A 22,472-nucleotide genomic window follows, 5' to 3' on the forward strand; every position below is an offset into this window, starting at 1 on the left:
TCCCTAGCTTACTACAAGAGTTTCAGAATAATTTCCATTTTATCATTCTTGGAAAGCTTCAATCGTTACAATAATACTATTTTCAGTAAAATAGATGTCTGCTGCAAATCAGAATTAGATCTTTATGGCAGGCAGCAGCTGTGCGTGGACGACGTCGGCCCCTTAGACCGAGCAGTCACTATATGGTCGGCAGAGGGCGCTGTGAACAGTCCAATGCAGCTCTGGAGGACAGCGGCTGAAAATTAAACGTAACAATACAGGCTCTCTAACTCAAGAAGAGAAATGACATTAACACAAATATAAAAAAGAGTCACACTTTAGACAGCAACCAGGTTCTAAGGTGAAAACCCAAATGACTATTTCGGTTGTATTTATAGCTCCAGCTGTACGGGAAAACAGCATTTTAAAAAAATGTTAGAATCATATTCCACTTAGCCTAAGTGAGGATACTGAAAGAGAATTCATTGAAAGAATTAAAGCTTTGGGACCCCACCTCACTCTCCTTCTCATATATGATCAAATGAGAAGAATTACCGAAAATACAGTCTCTTCCTTCCTCTTTGCCCCTCTCTATTCAAGTTACAAGTGAATTTGTCAATGTCTGTGCATACATTAGACAACTTCCCTTAATAACTCCAAAATGTGTGACAAGCAAAAGTCCCCACATAATATTAAAGGGATGCATGCAGAAAGACATTAAGTCTCTACAGGCAAGAGCTCAGGGGAGAACGTCTGAACTTAGTATTGAAGAATGGGTAGCGTTTAGAGAGCGAGGGAGGTGGGGAGGACATCTAGGAAGGACAGCATGAGCCAGGCATGGAAGCATGGATGTACAAAGCTCATAATTTAGGAAACAGTACCGATCTAGGGTCACTGGGTCTAAGCCTATGTGATGGAGAAAGTTGGCAAGAGTGACTAGAAAGGAATCTGGTCTTCTCTCTAAAGCCTGGATGTGTGACCACATTTAACAAGAGGGCCGGCTACTGCATGGGCCTCGGGAAAACAAACTCTAATCACTAGAAGTCCTTGGAGGTCTTCTAAGAACACCCTCTGCCTCCCACCCGCTCTCCCTAAGAATCTCCCCTATGGTATCCTTCTGTGCCTTTGATTCACCAGAGTGACTAAGAGAGCAAGAAATTGAGTCTCATTTTCCACATGTGCAAAATAGGACACCAACTTTCATAGTTGTAGGATTGCTGTGAATGCCAAATGGTTAGGATCAAGCTTTGGAGCTACATGGGCTAGCTGTGAAGACCTTAGGTAATTACTTAACTTCACTGAGCCTCAGATTCTCTTCAGTAAAATGGTTATAATATCTACTTGGTATGGTTGGTATAAGGATTAAGGAACTAGTCAAAATGCTTACTTAGTCAAAGCGCGGCATATAGTAAATATTAGTTATCATGGCTGAGAAAATGAAGCAGAATTACGGAAATAGTGAGATTTCATAGTCTGAAACACATGATTCATTCTCAAAAGAGTTCTTTCGGGAGGTTAGATAAATCGTGCAAATAAATGCAACAAAAAATCACGTGGACTCTTAAAACCCGTAAATTTCTTCACCTACTGCAACACCAGTAGCCACGCCTCCAACCAGGAAGACCCCGCCCCTAATCGCTGACAGACCCCGCCCATCGGATTTCCTCCCCACCTCGCCAGGGTCCCGCCCCTGCAGCCTCGCTCGCTTACCGTCACCCAGAAGCGCCCGCGCAGGGTAGGCCGCCCGCGGAAGCGATGAGGGTTCTAGTGAGGCGCTGCTGGGGGCCCTTGCCAGGCGGTAGCGGCGCTGGCCGGAGACCGAGCCCCCAGTGTCGATCGCTGGCAAGGCTCGGTGGGTCCCCTGGCGGGGAGGACGGCCGGGGCGTCCGAGTCCGCGAGAAGCCGCCCTGGCGGGTGCTCTTCTTCGGCACAGACCAGTTCGCCCGCGAGTCGCTACGGGCACTGCATGCCGCCAGGTACCGGGACCGGGGTTTAGGGGGCCCGGCTACAGAGGGCGCCGATGTCTAACCTTTGCGGCCAGCCGAGACTGTTTGGACTCCCGTTGGGGAGAACTGCGGCGCCAAAATTGTGTGGGCCTAGATCTCGGCGAATCCGAGCGCCCGGAAGGTGCACCGCAACCGCCCAGGACTCCTCTATCCACACTCCACACTCCAGGCCCTTTAGGCTCTCCGAGCGCTACCCGGCGCCCCGAGGTGCCGCGGCGGTGCTAGTCGCTTTGCTGCGTGCCTCACTTCCGCCCCGTCCTACCGCCTCCCTGTCCGTTTGGATGTCAGGAAAGCGGAGCTCAGAGAGGTTAAGCGATTGCACAAGGTCATCAGCTGAACCGACTGGGACTAAAATGGGGTCTGATTTTAAAGTCCTCCCCATTCTACTTCCTCGGATTCATCTAATTTGTACCCTCCGATTCCTTGGGCTTAACTCTCAGGCATCCCCTTGCACACCCGTGTCTTATTCCTTCGCTCGCCATCTCCTCCCTGTATACAGCCAGACCTAGTTTTCTGGGGCTGAAATGAGGACACAGTCCAAAAAACGACCTGTTTTCAAATGAATAAATTTATAAATCAGAACTCTTAGGTATACATTTAGTATTTCTAAAATTTAACAAATCTTATTTACTGGAAAAAAATTATTTGCGATCCAACCTGTCCTGAAAGCCCGTGGTATGTGGTGGCGATACCCATGCGTAGTGCCCTGCCTCCTTTCCCCCACCCTCTTTTTTATATTTCCCCTCTCCTTTTTCCCCTGCAGCAACCCGTGCCCCGCCTCCACTCATTTCTGTCATCTCACTCCATTGAGTCTTCCCTACAAATACTGTACTTCACAGTAGCCCCTCATATTGACTCCCTACTCAATCCCGTTGTATCATATTCCTCCCTCCACACACTGCCCTCTGTACGCACACCTTGAAACACTCCCTTCGTACATGCTGCCACACTCTCCGAATGCTGCTTCCCCCATATGCCTCCCACAGCTCACACTGCATGTATCTGCCTGACCCTTCCTCTGATGCTTCCCATCCTGGGCTTTTAGGGTCCGCCTATACACTCCTTTACTTGTAACTCCTTAACATGAGTTGCAGTAACTGCTAAATAAATATATGAACAGTCCCCCCTGGGTGATGGAATACTATCCAGCAAGTTAAAAGAATAAAGTAGTGCTGTATGTACTGTCATGGAATGATGCCCATGAAATATATATATATTTTCCCAAGTGTTTATTGTTTGAGTAACACATGGTTATGGAACAAAATTAAAGAGATGCAAAGGATATTCAGTGAAAGGTCAGTTCCTCCCACCTCCGTCTCCCAGTTTCCAGTTCCTCTCTTCAGAGACAGCTACTGTTTTTTGTTTCTTATTCTGGAAATGTTTGTTGCATGTATAAGCAAATGTATAATTAACCTATTTTTCAAAAGACTCCCATAATAGCATATGTAATGTTACGAGGGGAAAAAAACCAAAACCAAATATGAGGTAATATATGTAATATCCCAGTTGTATAAAATATCTATACTGTATATGTTTCTGTATGTACAAGAAATTTCTAGAGCCATGCTGTCCAAACAGTAGCCACTGGCTACATGTTGCTCTTTAAATAGAAAATAATTAAAATTAAGTAAAAATAAAAACTCAATTTCTCAGTTGCTTCATGAATTTAATCATAAAAATACTGTAGAAATGTGTGACATAGTTTAGCTTTGAGCTATTGTCTTAACTGTCACATTTTCTTCCAATCTTTATGACTTAAGGGAAAACAAAGAAGAAGAGTTAATTGAAAAATTGGAGGTGGTCACAGTGCCTTCACCGTCACCAAAAGGACTGCCAGTGAAGCAATATGCTGTCCAGTCTCAGCTGCCAGTGTATGAATGGCCAGATGTGGGAACTGGAGAATATGATGTTGGAGTGGTCGCTTCATTTGGCCGACTTTTGAGTGAGGCTCTTATTCTTAAATTCCCCTAGTAAGTTTTATTTATAAGGAAATATATTATAGAGACCTTGGTCTTTATATATGGACCTGGTATCTGTAAAATGCAATCAACTTGAACTCTAATTCTGCTCTCTTTAGTATTTTCTCTTAAAAAATTTTATTAGTGGCATGAATTGTTAAAATGTATCATGTTCTTTATCGCTATCTATGGGCTTTCACCGCCCCCCCCCTTAAATTCCGTATATATGCTGACAACTCCCAGATTTGTCCCTCTAGTTCAGATCTCCATCTGAACTCCCGGCCCCTGATCCCCACTGTCTTCTTCACAGCCCTGTTTGGATGTCTAATAGACATCCAGCATGTAAGAGGCCCAGAACTATATTCCTGAACTTTTGCCTGAAATCTGCACCTTCCCCAAATCGTCATCTCAGCAGGTGGCACCTCCCACCTTCTAGTTGCTCCCCAGACGGCGGAGTCGCTCTTGATGTGTTATCTCACACCACGCTTGCAGCCCATCAGGAGGTCCTATTAGCTCTGTCTAGGATCTGACTGCTTCTCATCGTTTCCACTGCTGCCACTCACCTGTCATACTGCAGTAGCTTCTTAACTGGTCTCTACATTCCTCCTTGGTCCTCTCAGTCTTTTACCAATGCGACAGCCAAAGTGACCCTTTTAAAGCATAAGTCAGATCAATCACTCCGCTCAAAATTCTCTGGTGGTTTTCCATCTCACTCAAAATAAAAGTCAAAGTCCTTATACTGGCCTGTGAGGAGCTGCCGCCTTGGTTTGGTCTCCTGCTGGCTCCCTGGCCTCCCCTCCTGGTACCATGCCTCCCGTTCACAGCGCTCCAGCCACGCTAGCCTCCCTGCTGTGCCTGGATGGTGCCGTCCTCTACCTTCCTCAGAATCTTTGTACTTACGGTTCCCTCTGCCTGGAAAACTTTTCTCCCATGGAATTCCTTCCATCCTTTATATCCTTATGTTTTTGCCCACTGGCTTCTTACTGATAAAGCCTTCTTTGACACTATTAAAATTGTAATCTCCCACCCAATAGTCCTATCCCTGTCTCTGCTTTATTTTTGTCCGTAGCTCTTAGCACCAGCTGACAAACTTTTTACGTATTTTGTTTTTTATTTCTCATTTCCCACTCTTTGCACATAAACTCCCTGAGGGTAGAGTTTTTTTTCTGTTTGGTTCACTGGTGCTTGTATCCCCTGGAACTTAGACCATTGCTAGCACATGGATTGTGCTCAGCTGATACTTGTTGAATGAGTGGGACTGAGCTCAACAGTGGAACTTAAAATATAAGCCTCTCTCATATACATACACTTTCAAGTGCATACTCACGCTGATGGAGATATCATTGAACTAATGACAGATCAGTAAATTATTTAAATTGCTCATTAATGGCTGATGAGTGTGTTGGGATAAACAGCGAAGGTGACAACGGGGATTCAAGAAGCTTGTTTTAGGCATTCTATATGCAAACCAAGAGAAGTGAGGATAATTATGGAACTAAACTATAAATACAGCTCACATCCTCCATGAGATGCACGCATAATAGAGTTTGGGTGGTTCTCATACAGTAAAAAAATGCATTTTTTGTTTTTATTTAAAAAACTCCTAGACATTGTGAACCGTTGTGCCACATCTTTGGAACAATGAATAGTTGTTCTTGCTCCACTTCTAATTAAGTTTCATTGGTCTCATGGTAAGAGAGTGAACTTAGCTTTTCTGATAGTACAAGAGTAGATTTAACTGTTAGTTTTTCACATTTTCTGGGAAAGTTTAAAGATAAAAAGCATATTAGTTTAGGTAGCAATAGCTAAATGGTACAGCCTACTTGCAACTAATTTCTGCCTTTTCTTTTTTTTAAGATTTTTAAAAATTAATTAATTAATTTTTTTAAATACATTTGTCTCTGCCTACCCCCCCACCACTTTCCCTTGCCCCCTCCCTTCCTCCCTCCCTCCCTCAGCTCTTCCCCTTTGGTTTTGTCCATGAGTCCTTGCTATACGTTCCTTGACTTTTCCCTTCCCTTCCTTTTCCCCCACCCCCACTCCCTCCTTCCCTCTTGTCTGTGTTGGTTTCTTTTCCTTTCAGTGTTGCTGGTCTTATTTTCCTTGCATCTTTGTATTGTTGGTTAGGTTCCACTTATAGGTGAGATCATACTAATTTCTGCCTTTTCTAACTCAGTGGCATATTGAATGTCCATCCCAGTTGCCTCCCGAGGTGGCGTGGTCCAGCCCCTATAATCCATACTGTGCTTCATGGAGACACGGTTACTGGAGTAACAATTATGCAAATCAGACCTAAAAGGTAGAGCTTATTTTCTCGAGATTTTTGAACGTTGATATTAGACTGTTCGGGGGAGTGTAATTTCTTAAACTCCAGAGTTCCTCCTTTGCTTTTGTCCTCTTTCCATTTTTTCCTGGTTTCTAACATAAGCCATATGTGTTTTGGTATTTATGTAGTATCTTTTTAAAGCCGTTATGAAATTTTTAACTTGTTAATTGAAATAAATTATATTATTAATAACTGCATTTTTATGAAATATATTGTGTAAATAAGAGATAGGTTTCTGTATATTAGTTGTTATGAATCTCATTCTGCCAGTCTTGGCTTCTGTAGTCAAACTATGGTCAAAAAATTTTTGGAACCTGACATAAGAATATATTGTACACCAATAATTGTCTTAAACAATTTTTTGTTACACCTATAATCTAAGAAGCAGTTATTAAAATTGCTTCAGAAATGTATTAAGCCTTTACCAATTGTCACCACTGTCCCCATAGAAGAGAATAATTCATGAGTTCACAAAAACAACTCAGTATCCTGGATTTGCTTTAATTTACTTCAGAAAAAAAGAGGGGGCTAGATGAAACAAGAGAGGCAAAACTTTCATAATTCTAAAGTTTGGGTGGTGAATACATGGTGCTTCATTAGACTCTTCACTGTTTTCTGAATGTTTGTAATTTTTCATAATAAACATTTTATCAAAGCTCGTAGATCAAAAATAGAATTAACAAAATCACAAAGTTAAATATAAATATTCAGAAAAAAAGCATATTTCTAATAAAGGCTAATGACCAGTATTTACAGAGGTTGGTCTCAAATACAGGATTTGTGGGAATACAAATACTTGTACCTACTTATAGTCAACAATAATTGTAATCCACGTAAAACTCTTGTCCTTTGAGAAAGGAAAGATACAATAGAAAGAAACAATTACGCCCTGACTGATGCAGCTCAGTAGGTTGGGCGTCGTCCCATAAACTGAAAGGTCACCAATTTGATTCCCAGTCAGGGCACTTGCCTGTGTTCCAAGCTGGGTCCCCTGGATGGGGGCTTATGAGAGGCAACCAATGGATGTTTCTCTCGTACATTGATGTTTCTCTCGTACATTGATGTTTCTTTCCCTCTCATTCTCCCTCCCTTTCCCTCTCTCTAAAAATAAATAAAATCTTTTTAAAAAAAGAAAAATAATTCAGAATTTCCTAATTGTATTGCCTTGGAAAAGAAACTCCTTGCTCTATGCTTTCATTATACAAATAGAGATTTTTTTCATAGTATTTATTACTAATGGTAGAATTATCTGTAATTGTAATTAAATCTCTGGTATGCAACTTTATACTTTTTTCCTTTAAGAAAAAAATAAGTTTAAAATCTAAATACAGGCCAGATTTTACTCACACTTCTTTCAGATTGACATTTATCCCTTGCTAATGGCTAATAGTCAAATTTGTGGCCAAGGTTAAACTATCCTTGTGATATGTAAATATTCACATAGACAAACATTTTGATTGTAAGAAACCGTCAGTAATAATGTTATGATTGCTTTTTATTTTTTTGGTAGATTTGATATAGGTCCAATTATCCAACAGGAAACCGTTCCCGTGCCCCCCAGGAGCACCGCAAAGGAATTGGAAGCAGTGCTGTCAAGGCTGGGTGCCAACATGGTACAGTTCTCTGATATCCCACTGCTTTTATTCCTTTAGTACATTTCCTAAGTGGTTGCGATGAAAAGACCAATTTTATGATACGTAATTTTAAGTTTGTGTTTTTTAAGAGTGATTTCTGTCCCCGCCTTCCTGAAGATTAGCTTGGCATTAGTGATCTCATGGAAGTCTTTGAGAATTTACACAGAATGGGTACTTTCTCAATAATAAAACTCAATAAAGGTTTTCAGATGAAACACATGGCCTTATATGAGCCACTGTTTTACAGTGAGGCTTTAAGAGTCAACCGTTTCCATCTCATGACGCACATAAACTAATTACTAAAATTCTGTGGCAACCCCAAAAATATACCTTTTGCCAATCTGACAAAAAATAGACATATTTTTAATTCATTCGCACTGGACGGCTGTTGTTGTGTTGGCTGTTGTCACTTTTTTAACAATCTAAAGGAAAAGAGGTCAGTGCCCCTGGCTAAATAGTCAGGCACTGCATGTTTTAAAAATTCTTGCAGCAAACTGGTTGAAAATTGCTGTTTTAGACTGTTCTTCCCAATTTTACTCTCCTCAGTCTCATAGATATTCTTTTCATCCCTGTCACCCTGAACCCACTGCATTTCCCAAGTGACTCTTAGCTTTCCTCCAGGCACTTCTGTGCCTGTGTTCCAGTCATTTGCGTCCACACACACTGGAATTCTGCTGACCCCCAGCTGTAAATGGACCCCATGGCTTTGTATAGCTCATTGAATCTGTAAATAGTAGGGTCTGAGTACATGCTTAATGACCAAATTAATGATTTTACATGAACTAGTTAATTTTTTGTAGAGGAAAACTTTTCCCTCAACTATTTACATAGATGGTGTTTCCCATCCTAGGCTCTCACCTTGGAAACGCTGTTATTGAGTGGTCATTTATTGAACATTGGGCTTGGGTGCTGGGACTGTTCTAGATATTGTATAGACTTACTTTTTTACTTTCCCAACAAACCTTTGAGGTAGCTCTTGCTGTTGACCATTCTGCAGATGATGATGTTGCAGGCCACAGACAAGTAAAATAATTTTTCCACAATAACGCAGCTAGTAGGTAGTGGAACTGGGGTTTGAGTCCAGAACTGTATGATTCCAGAATACACTCTACTGCTGTGAGGCTCCGCTGCCTTCCCCTGCTGTGGGGTGAGGGTGTGGATAACTGAGCATAATCTGTCCTGACACCAGAAGCTTGTGGAGCCAGGCAGAGCTCAGCGTTCTCTGGAGACAAATCAACGACTTGCACTCTACGGAGAGCATCATCTCCACCGCAGCACCCCGCCCCCCCCCCCCCCCCCCGCCGCCCCCTGCAATAGACGCACATGCTCACAGCTCAAACCAATTTTACTACCTCACCTGCCGCACAGCTCCTTTAACGCTATAGATAATTTCATGGTACTGACTTGCAATGTATTTCTGCTTTTGTTCTTTTCATCTTGAATATATTGCTCTCCTTTTTTAGCTTATTTCAGTTTTGAAAAATTTGCCTGAAAGTTTGAACAATGGAAGGCAGCAGCCGACTGAGGGGGTGACACATGGTGAGTGAAGGCTGCAGAGGCTCTTACCTCTCCCGCAGGTTCTGTTTGTCTTGATGGCATCTGAACAGTCTGACTTCTTCATTTGCACATTTCCCTCAATTTTGACTAAAGGTTGAATGCCTACTTGTATGTCCTTTCTAAAGAATGGTTGGTAAGCTCTCCCTCTCCCTCTTCACATGCAGCCTCATGAAAGATGGGCAATTTTTTTCCTTACTCTTTGTGTTGAAAAATACCCAACACAGAGATAAGTTGAAAGATGTGACTGCTTGTTTAACCCAGAGTCAACAATTATTAATGTTTGGTCATATTTTCTTTTGTTTCCTTTAAATGTGTGTTTAGTTAGTATATATATATATATTTTTTTTTTTTTTTTAATTTCTGCTTAACCGTTTGGGAGTATGTGCCATGACCTTTCATTCCTAATCATTTCAGCATGCATTTCCTAAGAAAAATGAACAGTTCCACAATAGCGTCTCATAGCTAGTCCATATTTAAGTTTTCCTAATTGTCTAAAAAACATTTTATAGCTGTATTTTTTCAAAGATCCAATTGTAATTAGTTGTTATGTTCTCTTTATTCTCTTTAATCTAGAGTAATTAATTCCTATTTTTTGCCCCTCCATGTTGTTGACTTTTGGAAGAGACCAGACCAGTTGTCTTATTTCCTTCAAGTTTTTTTAACTTGCTCTTCTAGCCCTTATATTTCCTGTAAATTAGAAGTTTTAAAGGTTTAATTAGATTCAGGCTTAAAGTTTCTGGAAAGAGTATTTTTTAAATGATATTGTGCTTCAGTGATATTTGTTTCAGTTCATTTTTAATTTTAAGGATTGCTTTTTTAAATTTATGACTTAATTTTATTTCTTTAGTGTGTAAAACATTTATATGATTTGAAATTAAAAACTATTTAAAAGGATATGATCAGAATAGTCTTGCCTCTGTTCCTTCTAATCTTAGGATGGTCACATCAATAAGCCGTAACATCAGGTTGCATCAAGGCTAGTGAAGCTAAGTTTAATCGCTTGGTTAAGGTGATGACCACCATATTTTTCCAGTATAGAAATGTGTTTCTCCACTTGCAATTAGCAGATGATCTATGGGGTAATACTTTGGCCCCATGCAAAACTCCTCTTTCATACCAATTTCTTTTTTATATTTTTATTTTTAGAGAGACGGGAAAGGAGGGAGAACGAGACGGGGGGAACACCAGTGTGTGGTTGCCTCTACTGGGGACCTGGCCTGCAACCCAGGCATGTGCCCTGACTGGGAATCAAACCAGCAACACTTTGGTTCTCAGGCTGGTACTCAAACCACTGAGCCACACTAGCCAGGGCTGCTTCGTTAACAATTTTAGCATGGATTGATGCTCCTTCCCTGAATGAACTATTTCATTAGGGACTGCAAAAGGGATTTTCCAACTCTTTTTACATTTAATAGTTGGCATTGTTCTGTAAAGAAGAGCTTTTCCTTATTAATTGGGGGTGAATTTTTGTTCATCCTAAAATAGCAGGATAAATGCTTAACTTTTTTCTCTAATTGTCCATTTGTAAAGAGTTGGTGCCATAATTATCTTCAGTTAAGGTGGCAAATGAGTTTTTAAAAAATTTTATTTGACTCATGGATCTTCATTTATTGGGTTTTACAGTTAATTGCAATCATAATTCTTTGTGCTGCCCAAGTTGTCACAAATTGGCCAGCGGGAGCGTCTTAACACTGGCTCCTACATCCTTTTGACGCCTCCCCACTCACCCCCTAAATGAATTTGTGAGCGTTTCCTGGCTTTCTGTCACAATATGGCCCATGTTCACCTTATAAATTCTCTGTCCCATGCTGTTCATTTTAGTGGGGGATGGGATTTAGAAACCATCTGGTATGTCAGTATGTTCCAAAAGGAGGTGTCAGTGGCCAAGTTAGGCATTATATTTTTTAAAAAAATATTTGAGTTCATCTTGTTTTTTTATTCAAATTTTATCTGATTCAAATTTTAAATTATAGGAGTTTTAATATATTTTTTCTTATACTGAATATTTTTTTTTAAAATCACTACTAAACTGTTTATTTTCCATGCATGAAATAGTCTCAAAATTATAACACCCGTATTACTACAAATAGTAAAACTACTAAATAGGATTTAAGATTTCTCTGCAGTTTTTGTTGTTGTTGTTATTGTTTTTGTTTTGTCCTTAGAATATATCCTACTAAGGGTATATAGTCAGAGTGCTCTGTTCAAAACTCACTGGAGGTAATTATTTTTTCCATATGATTTTGCTTTCTAGTTTGATATATAGTAAGGTTTATTTGTTTCAGTTTGTTTTTAATTTTCAGGGTTGCTTTTTTTTCTTTATGATTAAAATCTTATTTTTGAATATAGCAAACATTTACATGATTCAACAGTTAAAACTGTTTGAAAAAGTATACTCAGGGAAGCCTTACTTCCATCCCTAGCTCCTCCAATCCTGTTAACCTCCTTCTATATAGGTAACTGTTTTTATTATTTCTTATTTAGCCTTCCAGTTGTTTCCTTTGTCAAAATAAGTAAGAATACATGTTTTGAAAATGATTTTTTCCCTCCCCAACCCAAAAAGGTGGCATAAAATATACACTCAAGACAACACCTTGGTTTTTTTACCAAACAGCATATCCTAGAGATCATTTCCTATCAGTAAGAAGAGGTTTTCCTCATTCTTTTTTTATGTGTGTTGTTCTCACTTGTGATCAGTTGGTGGATATTGGGTTGTTTCCCATCTTTTGCTATTTCAGATAATGCCACTATGAATAACTTTATGCATGTGTTACTTTTTAATCTACTAGATGAGAATTCGCATCTTGGAGTTCTTTTAATTTATATTACTCCTTGAGTGAGGTTAACGATCTTTTCATATGTTTAAGGATTTATTTGTATTTTTTTCTGAGAAGGGTTCATTATATCTTTAGCCAAGTTTTCTATGTGGTTTTGTTTTTTTCTTCTTAGTTTTTAAGAGTTCTTTATAGTATAGGTATAAATAAATCTATATAATAGATATAAAATATCCCAAAATATAATTATATATAAATATTATATTTGTTTTATAGCTATATGTCTTGTATATATCTATGTAAATAGATATAAAGTACTGTGATATAAATTGCAAATACTTTTGGTTTGTCATTTGCTTTTTTGACTTGAACTTATAGCATTTTTTTTGTTTTGTTTTGCAGAAATTTGTTTTTATGTCGTCACATTTATCATCCTCTTCTTTGATTGTTTTTGGGTTTTGAATCATAGAGGGTTTTTTTCTATACCTTTTTTTTCATTATTAAGAAATTCACCCATGTTTTCTTCTAGTACCTGTATGATTTATTTATTCATTTTTACTTTATATTATGGAAAATTTCAAACATTCAAAATTGAGAAAATAATATAGTGAATTGAGCATCAGTAGTTATCAATTAATGGACATTGAGCCTGATATTAATTCTTACCATTGACTTTATCTTGTAGCCCCTAAGATTTCTGCTGGTACCAGCTGTATAAAATGGGAGGAACAAACTTCAGAGGAAGTATTCAGACTTTATCGTGCCATTGGAAATATAGTAAGTTAAAAGTCAGATTGCAGTTTTACTTAATTGTGTGTGTCTAAGTATGTAATTCACTTTCAAAATATTTTTAATTTAATAATGAGCCTCATAAACTAAACCTAAAAATCCTTAAAAAATAATTTTTTATTTTGGTAAAATATAAAAACATGAAATTTACCATTTTAACTACTTTAGGTTGGTGGCATTAAGTAATCTCTGATCTGTAGTTTGTTCATCAGAAAGTTAAGACTTAATATTATGTATATAAAGCATCTAGTACAGTATATGGCACAGAAAAGTTACTCATTAAATATCTACTATTATTTATTCATTTAACAAAATATTGAAGGCCTATATTATGGCAGGCATTATTCTAGGTACTAGAGATGAAGATGATGTGGGAAGAAAGACAACAAATACACAAGTAAATAAAAAATATCAGATAGTGATAGGTTCTTTGATAAAAATTTAAAAAGGATAATGTGATAGACTAACTGGAGGTTATTCTATTTTAGATTTTATTTATTTATGTTTAGAGAGAGAAAAGGGAAGGAGAAAGAGAGGGAAAGAAACATCAATTGTTTTTTCTCTTACATGCCCCCTGCTGGGGACCTGGCCCACAACCTAGGCATGTGCCCTGATGGGGAATCAAACTGGCAACCTTCTGGTTTGCAGGCTGGCACTCAATCCACTGAGCCACACCATCCAGGTCTGGAGGTTATTTTAGATTGGATAGATGGGGAAGGCCTCTCTGAACTAACATTGAAGCTGAGAAGTGAAAGACAGTAAGGAGCCAGCGATGCCAAGGTCAGGAAAAGAACATTCCAAGCAGAGAAGGAACTAGTTCAAAACTCAAGGTAGGCAAAAGCAGATAAAAACATAACAAAAAAAAGAAAACTAAAAATCACTATACCTTATGAATATATAGGCAAAAAAACCCTCAACATAATTAGCAAACTGAATCAAACAACACGTAGAAAAGGATTATACACTATCACTGAGTGAGATTTATCTGAGAAATGCAAGGTTGATTCAACAAAAAAATCAATCAACACAATATAGCATATTAATAGAATAAAGAACAAGAGCCACAGAATTGTCTCAACAGATGCAGGAAAAGCATTTGACAAAGTCCAATGTCCTTTCATGATAAAAACAAACTCAATGAACTAAGAATAGAAGGAAACTTCCCCAACCTGGTAAAGAACATCTATAAAAAACCCATGGTTAACAAATTTAATGGTGAGAGACTGAAAGCTTTCCCCCTGAGATCAGGAGCAAGAGAAGGCCATCTGCTGTCACCACTTCTATTGAACATTGTACTGGAGGTAATAGCCAGGGCAGTTAGACAAGGGGGGAGAAAGGTAACCAGATTGGAAAGGAAGAAGTAAAACTATTTCTGTTTGCAGATGATATGATCTTATATAGAGAAAGTCATAAAGAATCCCCCCAAAAAACTGTTAGAGGTAATAAACAGTAAAGAAGACCTAAGTAAATAGAAAGACCTCTCTGTTCATGGATTGGAAGACTTCCTATCGTTAAGATGGCACCAGTCTCCAAACTGATTTTACAGATTCAGCACAATTCCTATAAAAATCCTAGTTGACTTCTTTGCAGAAATTGACAAGCTGATTCTAAAATTCATATGGAATGCCAAGAAACCCAAAATCGCAAAAAATTCTTGAAAAAGAAGAACAAAGTTGGAGGATGCACACTGCCTGATTTTGACACTTGCTACAAAGTTAGAGTAATCAAGAAGTGTGGTACTGACATAATGTAGACATATGGCTCAATGGGATAGAATTGAGAGTCCAGAAATAAACCCACCCATTTATGGTCAATTAATTTTTTATAAAAGTACCAATACAATTTGATACGAAAGAATAGTTTTTTTACCACATGGAGCTTGGTCAACTGGATATCCACAATCAGAAGAATGAATTTGGATTCCTAACTCACAACATTTATAAAAAATGAACTCAAAATGGATTAGAGACCTAAATATGGAAGCTAAAATCATGAAATTATTGGAAGAAAACATAGGAATAAATCTTAATGACTTTGAATCAGGCAGTGGTTCTCAGATATCTTGCCTAATGGATAAGCAACCAAACTAAAATTAGAGAAATTGGACTTTAAAATTACAAACTGTTGGGCTTCAAAGCACATTCTCAAGAAAATGAAAAGTCAACCTACAGAAGAAAATATTTGCAAAACATACCTGATAAGGGTCTAGTATCCAGAATATATAAAGAAATAGCAAAAAGACAACCCGATTAGGAAATACACATGGAATCTGAGATTTCTTCCAAGCAGACGTATAAATGACAGAGAAGCACAGGAAAACATGATCGACTTATTTATTCATTAGAAAGATGCAAATGAAAACTTCACTGGAATACCACTTCTCACTTACTAGAATCACTATAATTTAAAAAAAAAAATAACAGACAACAGCAATAGTTGAGACAGATGTGGAGAAATTTGGAATCCTCATACATTGTTGGTGGGAATGTAAAGTGGCGCCACTGCTGTGGAAAACAATTTGACATTTTTTTCAAAAAGTTAAACACAGAGATACATTGCTACATAATGATCCTTATTTCTGCAATTCACCTTTCTTTTCCACGAGAAAACCTTGTGCTATAACAGAGGTACTTTTCTTGGAGCCAAAAGTGAAATTTGATTCCCAGAGCTTCCATTTACTAACCAAGAGCAACACCCTTATCTTCTCTGAGCTTCTGCTTTTTTACCTCCAGAACGGAGTTAATGACTGTCCACAACTGTCAAGATCAAAGGAGATAAACTGTGAATTTAAATCGTTGCAAAAATGATTGTGTCAGTAATGACTGGACACTGAAATGACTATGTTTTTACCATCCCTTTCCTTTCTGCAATGCTCTGAAGATAAAGATATGCTTTACCTCCTCAGCAATACAAACTGTGTGTTTTGATTATATCCCCAATATATTTATAGCTCTCAGCATACCTAAATCTCTTTTTAGTCAGTAAGCATGTTTCCAAAGTACATTGAGTTCTTTGAAAGAAAAAAAGTTACACATGTTTTTCTTTAAAAAGTTACACACTTGTTCTTTAAAAAATTACAATGAAAAAACTTTCATTGGAGCAATACAAGTAAATCATAATGAGTGAACAAGTTATAAAAGAGGATATTTTATCAAAATATGTCAGATGTAAGGTTAGGAACACCTATGAACTTTTCTTCAAATCTAATTTTTTAAATTTAATGTTCAAACTTTTGCAACAACCTAACTCTTCTAAAAATTAAATGTGTTCTTCAAGGGATCCCCTAAAAAAGAGCACTGAGAATGAAAAGACATAGATTCTGATCCTTGGCTCTGTTACTACCTAGCGGTGTCCGACCTTTGGGGAAAAAAAAATAGCTGCATTTCTCTGGGCTTCATTTTCTTCATCTATGAAATAAAAGTTTATTTTTAACTATAATTTGAAAATAAACTTATTTAATTCAGAAGTTTGGTATGTGTTAATTTTTGTTAACATCTTTAAATCAAGTTCTAGGGTGTCAGGTATATTGGAAATGTCGTAGGTGGCATTTCACGTTGCGGGGGAGGGTGAGAGGGATTATCCAGCAAATAGCGTGGGGACAACTGGTTACCCATTAGAGGGCTCCCTTTTAAAGTCAGAATAAAACCTAGTTGGGTCAAGGATTTAAATCTTTAAAAAACCACAAAGGACTAGAAAAAGCACAATTGAATAATTTTATAGTATTTAATCTTGGAGTATGGGGTAAGGCCTTTTTTAAGCATGACATCAACCGCTGAAATCATGAGAGAAAAGACTGATAAATATTACTCAATAAAAATTTAAGAACTTATGCATGGAAAAAAAAAAGTGTACCTAAGGCTAAAAAGTCAACCAACTGGGAAAAATATTCATAACACATGCAAGAGTTAAAGAGCTAATTCCCTAAAAATATAAAAGGCTCTTATGAATTAATAGGCAAAGATGAGCACTTCAAGTGTTTTTTAAAAACAGGCAAAGAGTATAAATTGGTAGTTTATAGTAAATAAATAAAGTGTGCATGCAAGTATATGGGATGTTCCTTGGCCTTACTAATAAAAAACAGCAATATATTATCATTTTTTTTCTATCAAGGCAGTTTAACAATAAAGCACTGATGCTCTTTAATCTAGGTAGCCCATTAAAAAAAAAAATAACTATCCTCCAGAAATATAAAAGTCCTCAAATATGTATCTACCAGGCTATTTATTACCATATTTTATAATTTTATAATACCAAGAAATTGAAAATAATAAATATTTATCATGAAGGTATTAGTTGCATAAATTATGGTACATTCATAAAATGAAATACTATGGACCTGCCTGGTGGGGCTCAGTGGATTGAGCGCAGGCCTGCAAGCCGAAAGGTTGCCAGTTTGATTCCCAGTCAGGGCACATGCCTGGGTTGTGGGCCAGGTCCCCATTTGGAGGCATGTGAGAGGCAACCAATTGATGTATCCCTTGCACATTGATGTTTCTCTCTCTCTTTCTTCCTCCCTTCCCTTTTAAATATAAATAAAATCTTTTTAAAAGATGAACTACTATGCAACAGATAAAAAGAGTGAAGTAGATAAGTGTGTGCTAATGAAAAGTTGCCCATTTATGGTTAAGTAAAAAAAAAAAAATTCTTATAAAACTATATGTTATAGACTTGTAATAATATATTTGTTTAAAAAACAAGGATTTTACTTATAGGCCTCAAACTGTTATCAGTGGGTACCTCTGGGGACAGGAGTACAGAATACTTCCACTTTCTAAATTTTTTAATGTGATTGCTGTAATGTTTATATAATAATGTGCATATATTTTTAATTAGGAATAGTTATAAAGGTATAAACATTGATTTAAAATAGTATTTAATGTTAAGATCTTTAAGATCCTGGGGTTTAACATAGAGGATCATGTTTATGTTCTGTTCCATACAATTTAGAATCTGAGTTCCCAGTTCCTCTGTAATTGGGAGACAAGTCAGACCCAATTAACACAGAATAGTAGTTGAAAACGGTTTGCGGGTTGAGGGTATTTCTTTAATCATACCTTCTTTAATTATATTTGCAGATTCCGTTGCAGACACTCTGGATGGATAATACCATTAAACTTCTGGATTTGGTAGAAGTCAATAGTTCAGTTCTTGCTGGTACTAACTTTTGAATAGCTGACATGGAAAAATTTTCACTCTAGTCTGAAAATGTGTGTTTTACCATAGGTCACATTCACTTAAAATAAGGATTCTTTTAGTTTGTTTCAGTTTAACAGTGATAATACTTTACATTCATTTAGTGTTCATTCAAATATATTTTCTCATTTAATCATCATAGGAACCTGGGAAGTAGGCAGAGCAATGTTATCACCCCATTTTTAAGTTCTGTGATTTCCTGCACTAAGGTTTTTAGGGAGTGCAAAATGACTTGGTTAATTTCATTCTGGTAAATATCATAATGAAAATGTCTGGGCAGCTCAGTGAGGCTCTTAGGCCAGGGTGTAGCATTTCACACTACAGATCTATTCTGTGGTCCCTCAGTGCCCTCCCCATGTGGTGGACTGAAGGAGTGTGAGCCATAGTGGGCGCTGGTGTAGTTCAGAGGGAGTCAGAGTTCCCCAGAAATCTAAGAATTGGGATTTGTTTGGTCATGGATGAAGGGGCCAGCTTAGATCCTAAGTCTCCTGTATCGCTCCACTGGTAGCTAGTTATTTTCCCCAAATGGTCAAAACTTCAAGATTCAGCATTTTTAGATTGATCTTCAAAGAGACTGGGTAAAGGACTCATTAGCTTCTTATGTGTATGGAAAACTTCTTTTTGGGTCTGAGATACGCACAGAGTACCATGGCTCCCTTACACGTTTTGGGTTACAAAGTGAGGTCATCAGCAGGTATGTCCTCTATAGTTTTAGTACTGCCTCCCAAGATCTTTAAGAAGCACAATGAAGTTGTAGAATTGTTCTTGTTCTCTCATATCCTTTTTTTCCACCTCTCATTCTTTAGATCCAAAATTAATAGGACAGGCTGTTATTCCAGGATCCATAATATATCACAAGCAGTCACAAATACTTCTGGTTTGTTGCAAGGTACATTTCCTTTAGTTTTAAATTATCATACCTGTTTTACTGAATTTATAGTTTGTGTCATTTATCATTTTTAATTAGGACTTCACTGGACTGCTTGTTCATCAAACTGAGCCAGTGGGCATTTTTCTTAAGAATCTTGCCCTGGCCAGTGTGGCTCAGTCGGTTGGCGTGTCCTCTTGTAAACCGAAAGGTGATGGGTTCGATTCCCTCTCAGAGCACCTGCATAGGTTGCAGGTTCTGTCCCCAATGAGAGGCAACCAATCAATGTTTCTCTTTCACACTGATGTTTCTCTCCCTCTCTCTCCCCCTCCATTCCCCTCTCTCTAAAATCAATAAGCACGTCCTTGGGTGAGGATTTTTTAAAAAGAAAAAAATAGTAGAGTCTCTAGTGTAATTTTTTCTAAAGTGATGAAGTTTTGCCAAGCCATCACTAATCAAACAGTGAAAGAATCAGTAACTTTAGTGCTTCCTTAAAAGAAGCGTGTAGCGGGGAGGCAGAGACAAATGTATTTAAAAATAAAGAAAGAAAGAAAAAGCGTGTATATTCTAACTAATCCAATTTAATTAGCAAAGCTCTTGTTTAATTAACAAGTCATCTTGTTAATAAGACTATCAAAATTTATGTCAAAGTACTTAGCAGAACTACAGTAACATGTGTCCTACTTGCTTTTACTATTCAACAGTGGTTAGATGGGAGATTTTTTAACTATTTAAAATGACTTGGGAACCATTATTGTTTTATAAGACAATGGTGTTTTCCTAAGAAGTGTTCCACATTCCTTCTATTTCCTTCATGTGATGTTTATGTGAGAAGTTTCATGCTCATAAAGGGGTATTTAAAATGTGTGATAGATTAATATGACCTACACAGACTGTAGATACAGAACCCCTACATCAACCTTTCTTCATGTTTCTTCAACATATTCTGGAATAACACTGGTGCATATGTCTTGTCCTCATCCGGGTCTGCAGTTTGCTGTCATAGAAGAAGTTGGTGTTGTCTGCAGATGTGAGCTTAAGTCCCGCCAGTTACGTCACCTTGGACCAACTACTCACCCTCTCTGGGCATTAGTTTTCTCTTCTAAAATCAGTTTTCTCTGTGGGTAGTATTGGATCTATCTACCTTATAGAATGGTTATATTTTGATGCTCAGTCACAATAAGATACATGGACACACCCTGAAAGCTAAAGCATCATGCAAAAATACCTTTTTATTCTGCTCCCTCTGTTTAAATAGGTTTATACAGATTTGTACATTTGTTATCACTCCTTGGTAATAAACTTTTTAAGAAGATTTTCTTTTTCCTTCCTTCCTTCCTTCCTTCCTTCCTTCCTTCCTTCCTTCCTTCCTTCCTTCCTTCCTTCCTTCCTTTCTTCCTTCCTTTTCTTTCTTGAAGGGAGGGAGAGAAACATCAATGCTCGAGAGAAACATTGATGGGTTGCCTCTTGCACGCCTCCAGCTGAGGACCTGGCCAGCAACCCAGGCATGTCCCCTGACTGGGAACTGAACAGGAGACCCTTCATTTTGTGGGATGACACCCAACCCACTGAGCCATGCTGGCCAGGGCAGGTAATAAACTTTTAGAGTCAAAGAACTGTATATGTTACAGTGTTCTTTGCAGCTAGACATTTAGTAAAGGTTTTTTGGTTGGTTGATCTGTTTTCATGATAAAGTTTTATTAACTAGCCCTGGCTGATGTGGCTCAGTGGATCAAGCACTGGCCTGTGAAACAAAGGGTCGCCGGTTCAATTCCCAGTCAGGGCATATGCTGGGTTGCAGGCTCCCAGCAGGGGGAGCATGAGAGGCAACCACACATTAATGTATCTCTCCTTCTCTTTCTCTCTTCCCGTCTCTAAAAATAAATAAATAACATCTTTTAAAAAAAAAAGTTTTATAAACCAAAGTTTACTTAGTTTTATTACCACTTCACATTCATTATTTGTCTTTTGCCCTTTAGGATGGCTGGATTGGTGTTCGGTCAGTGATGCTCAAGAAAACACTAACAGCTACTGATTTCTACAATGGATATTTGCACCCCTGGCACCAGAAAAATCCCCAGGCTCATCCAAGCCAATGCAGATTTCAGACTCTCAGACTTCCAACAAAGAAGCAGGGGAAAAAAATTGTTGCTATGCAACAGTGCATTAAGTAGTTAGGAAGATGGACAAGACCTTACATATTTGTAATTTATTAAAAGCCTTATTTACAAGGAATTACTTTGACTTCAAAGAGTATGACACTACTGGAGAACAGAAGATTATTGTCAGGAAGATTGATGACCTCACTTCCCACTTTTGGACAGTAGTTAAACAACTTTTCTACCTGAATAACAAAAGAAACCTTAAATAAAATTTGTATCTGTGCCAAAGTCAAGGAGATTGTATCTTTCCCTAAGAGCAACTACAACTAACGCATAGGCATATATATACTGAAGAGAGGTTCTTGTAAAAAAAAAAAAAATGCATCTATTAAATTTTAAAAATGTATGTCCCCATTGTCTATGTTTTCATTTTAGGAATATTTAAACTGCATTCTGATTTTCAACAAGCAGTAAAGTCAGTTTTTTAAATTCCTCTACCATCTAGTTCCCATCAAGTAGTAAACAGGTAATAATAATCTGCACATTGCTCTTTACTATTAATTCACATTTTATGTCTAGGTTTTCTTGAGGTAGTAATATCCTAATATTTTTTCAACTTATTTATTCACTAAAAGTTATTGAGCATCTGGTCTGTGCAAACTCACCTTCTCTGTCTCTTAAGAGCATCAACTACTGGAGGAGGATAGAGGTGCAGTACCAGCTATTGAATTTTTATTTGAGGGTATTTACATTTCAGCTTTTCCTGCCTAGATTCTATCAGTTAAAATCTTTCTCAGCTCATCATTCATTCAACATTTATTGACAGGGTAATCATAATTGATCATGTAAATTAGGACATGTTCATAGTGAAAGGAAGTACTTGTAATAATTACTCCGGGACCACAGGCATAAACCAGTCCTCTCCCAGGCACACCAGGTTGTGTGGACACCGTATCTATTGAGCACTTTCTGTGTGACTAGCTTTTATGCTGGTTGCTGGAGATGAAACAATCAAATAATATTTGGTATCTTCAATCTATTGGAGAGGCAAACAGCAAATATAATACCTTTATAAATGCCACAATAGAGGTATTATGGGAGCCTTCACTCTCCCTCAAGGGAGTCAGTGGAGGCGTTGCAGAGGAAGTAAAGCTGAATCAGATTCTAAACCATGAGTTCACTATGCAACCCAAGGCCTGGAAGGGCATTCCAGCATGTGCCGAGGCACAGAGGCGTACAAAAACACTCTCACAGGGGGTTTGGTGATGCTCAAACTGGGTGGTGGG

General features: G+C 37.9%; 2 protein-coding genes across 4 annotated transcripts in view; one reads left to right on the top strand and one right to left on the bottom strand.

Moving 5' to 3' along the window:
• Positions 1-1,758, bottom strand: part of SLC51B (SLC51 subunit beta) — an 18,297-nt gene extending 16,539 nt beyond the window's left edge. Inside the window, exon 1 of one of the 2 annotated variants that reach the window (XM_054565286.1) lies at positions 1,690-1,758. The gene's annotated coding sequence lies outside the window, so the exon portion shown is untranslated. The remainder of the gene's footprint in view (positions 1-1,689) is intronic. The other variant, XM_054565285.1, reaches the window with a different exon arrangement.
• On the top strand, positions 1,694-21,542 carry MTFMT (mitochondrial methionyl-tRNA formyltransferase). 2 transcript variants are annotated; one of them, XR_008528422.1, is made up of 10 exons: positions 1,694-1,955; positions 3,746-3,955; positions 6,120-6,242; positions 7,780-7,882; positions 9,367-9,442; positions 12,920-13,011; positions 18,099-18,177; positions 19,023-19,105; positions 20,503-20,675; positions 21,064-21,200. XR_008528422.1 is itself a non-coding variant. In XM_054565283.1 (9 exons), the coding sequence occupies exons 1-9, from the start codon at positions 1,735-1,737 to the stop codon at positions 21,256-21,258; spliced, it is 1,182 nt and encodes a 393-aa protein (XP_054421258.1). In that variant the 5' UTR covers positions 1,694-1,734; the 3' UTR covers positions 21,259-21,542. The 2 variants fall into 2 exon arrangements, 1 of the variants encoding a protein (XP_054421258.1); XM_054565283.1 differs by lacking the exon at positions 20,503-20,675 and having other exon boundaries at positions 21,064-21,542.
• Positions 21,543-22,472: the final 930 nt, after the last annotated feature.

The sequence above is a fragment of the Pteronotus mesoamericanus genome, unplaced genomic scaffold, assembly GCF_021234165.1.
Source record: "Pteronotus mesoamericanus isolate MK-2021 breed Mesoamerican mustached bat unplaced genomic scaffold, CSHL_Meso_final contig_164, whole genome shotgun sequence".
Lineage (NCBI taxonomy): Eukaryota > Metazoa > Chordata > Mammalia > Chiroptera > Mormoopidae > Pteronotus > Pteronotus mesoamericanus.

Bases quoted from the DNA above. Each gene is read 5' to 3' on its own strand.
- MTFMT (XM_054565283.1), top strand. From the start codon at position 1,735: ATGAGGGTTCTAGTGAGGCGCTGCTGGGGGCCCTTGCCAGGCGGTAGC. The intron at 3,956-6,119 runs GTAAGTTTTATT...TTTCTAACTCAG, and splicing joins CTTATTCTTAAATTCCCCTA to TGGCATATTGAATGTCCATC. The intron at 7,883-9,366 runs GTACAGTTCTCT...CTCCTTTTTTAG, and splicing joins CAAGGCTGGGTGCCAACATG to CTTATTTCAGTTTTGAAAAA.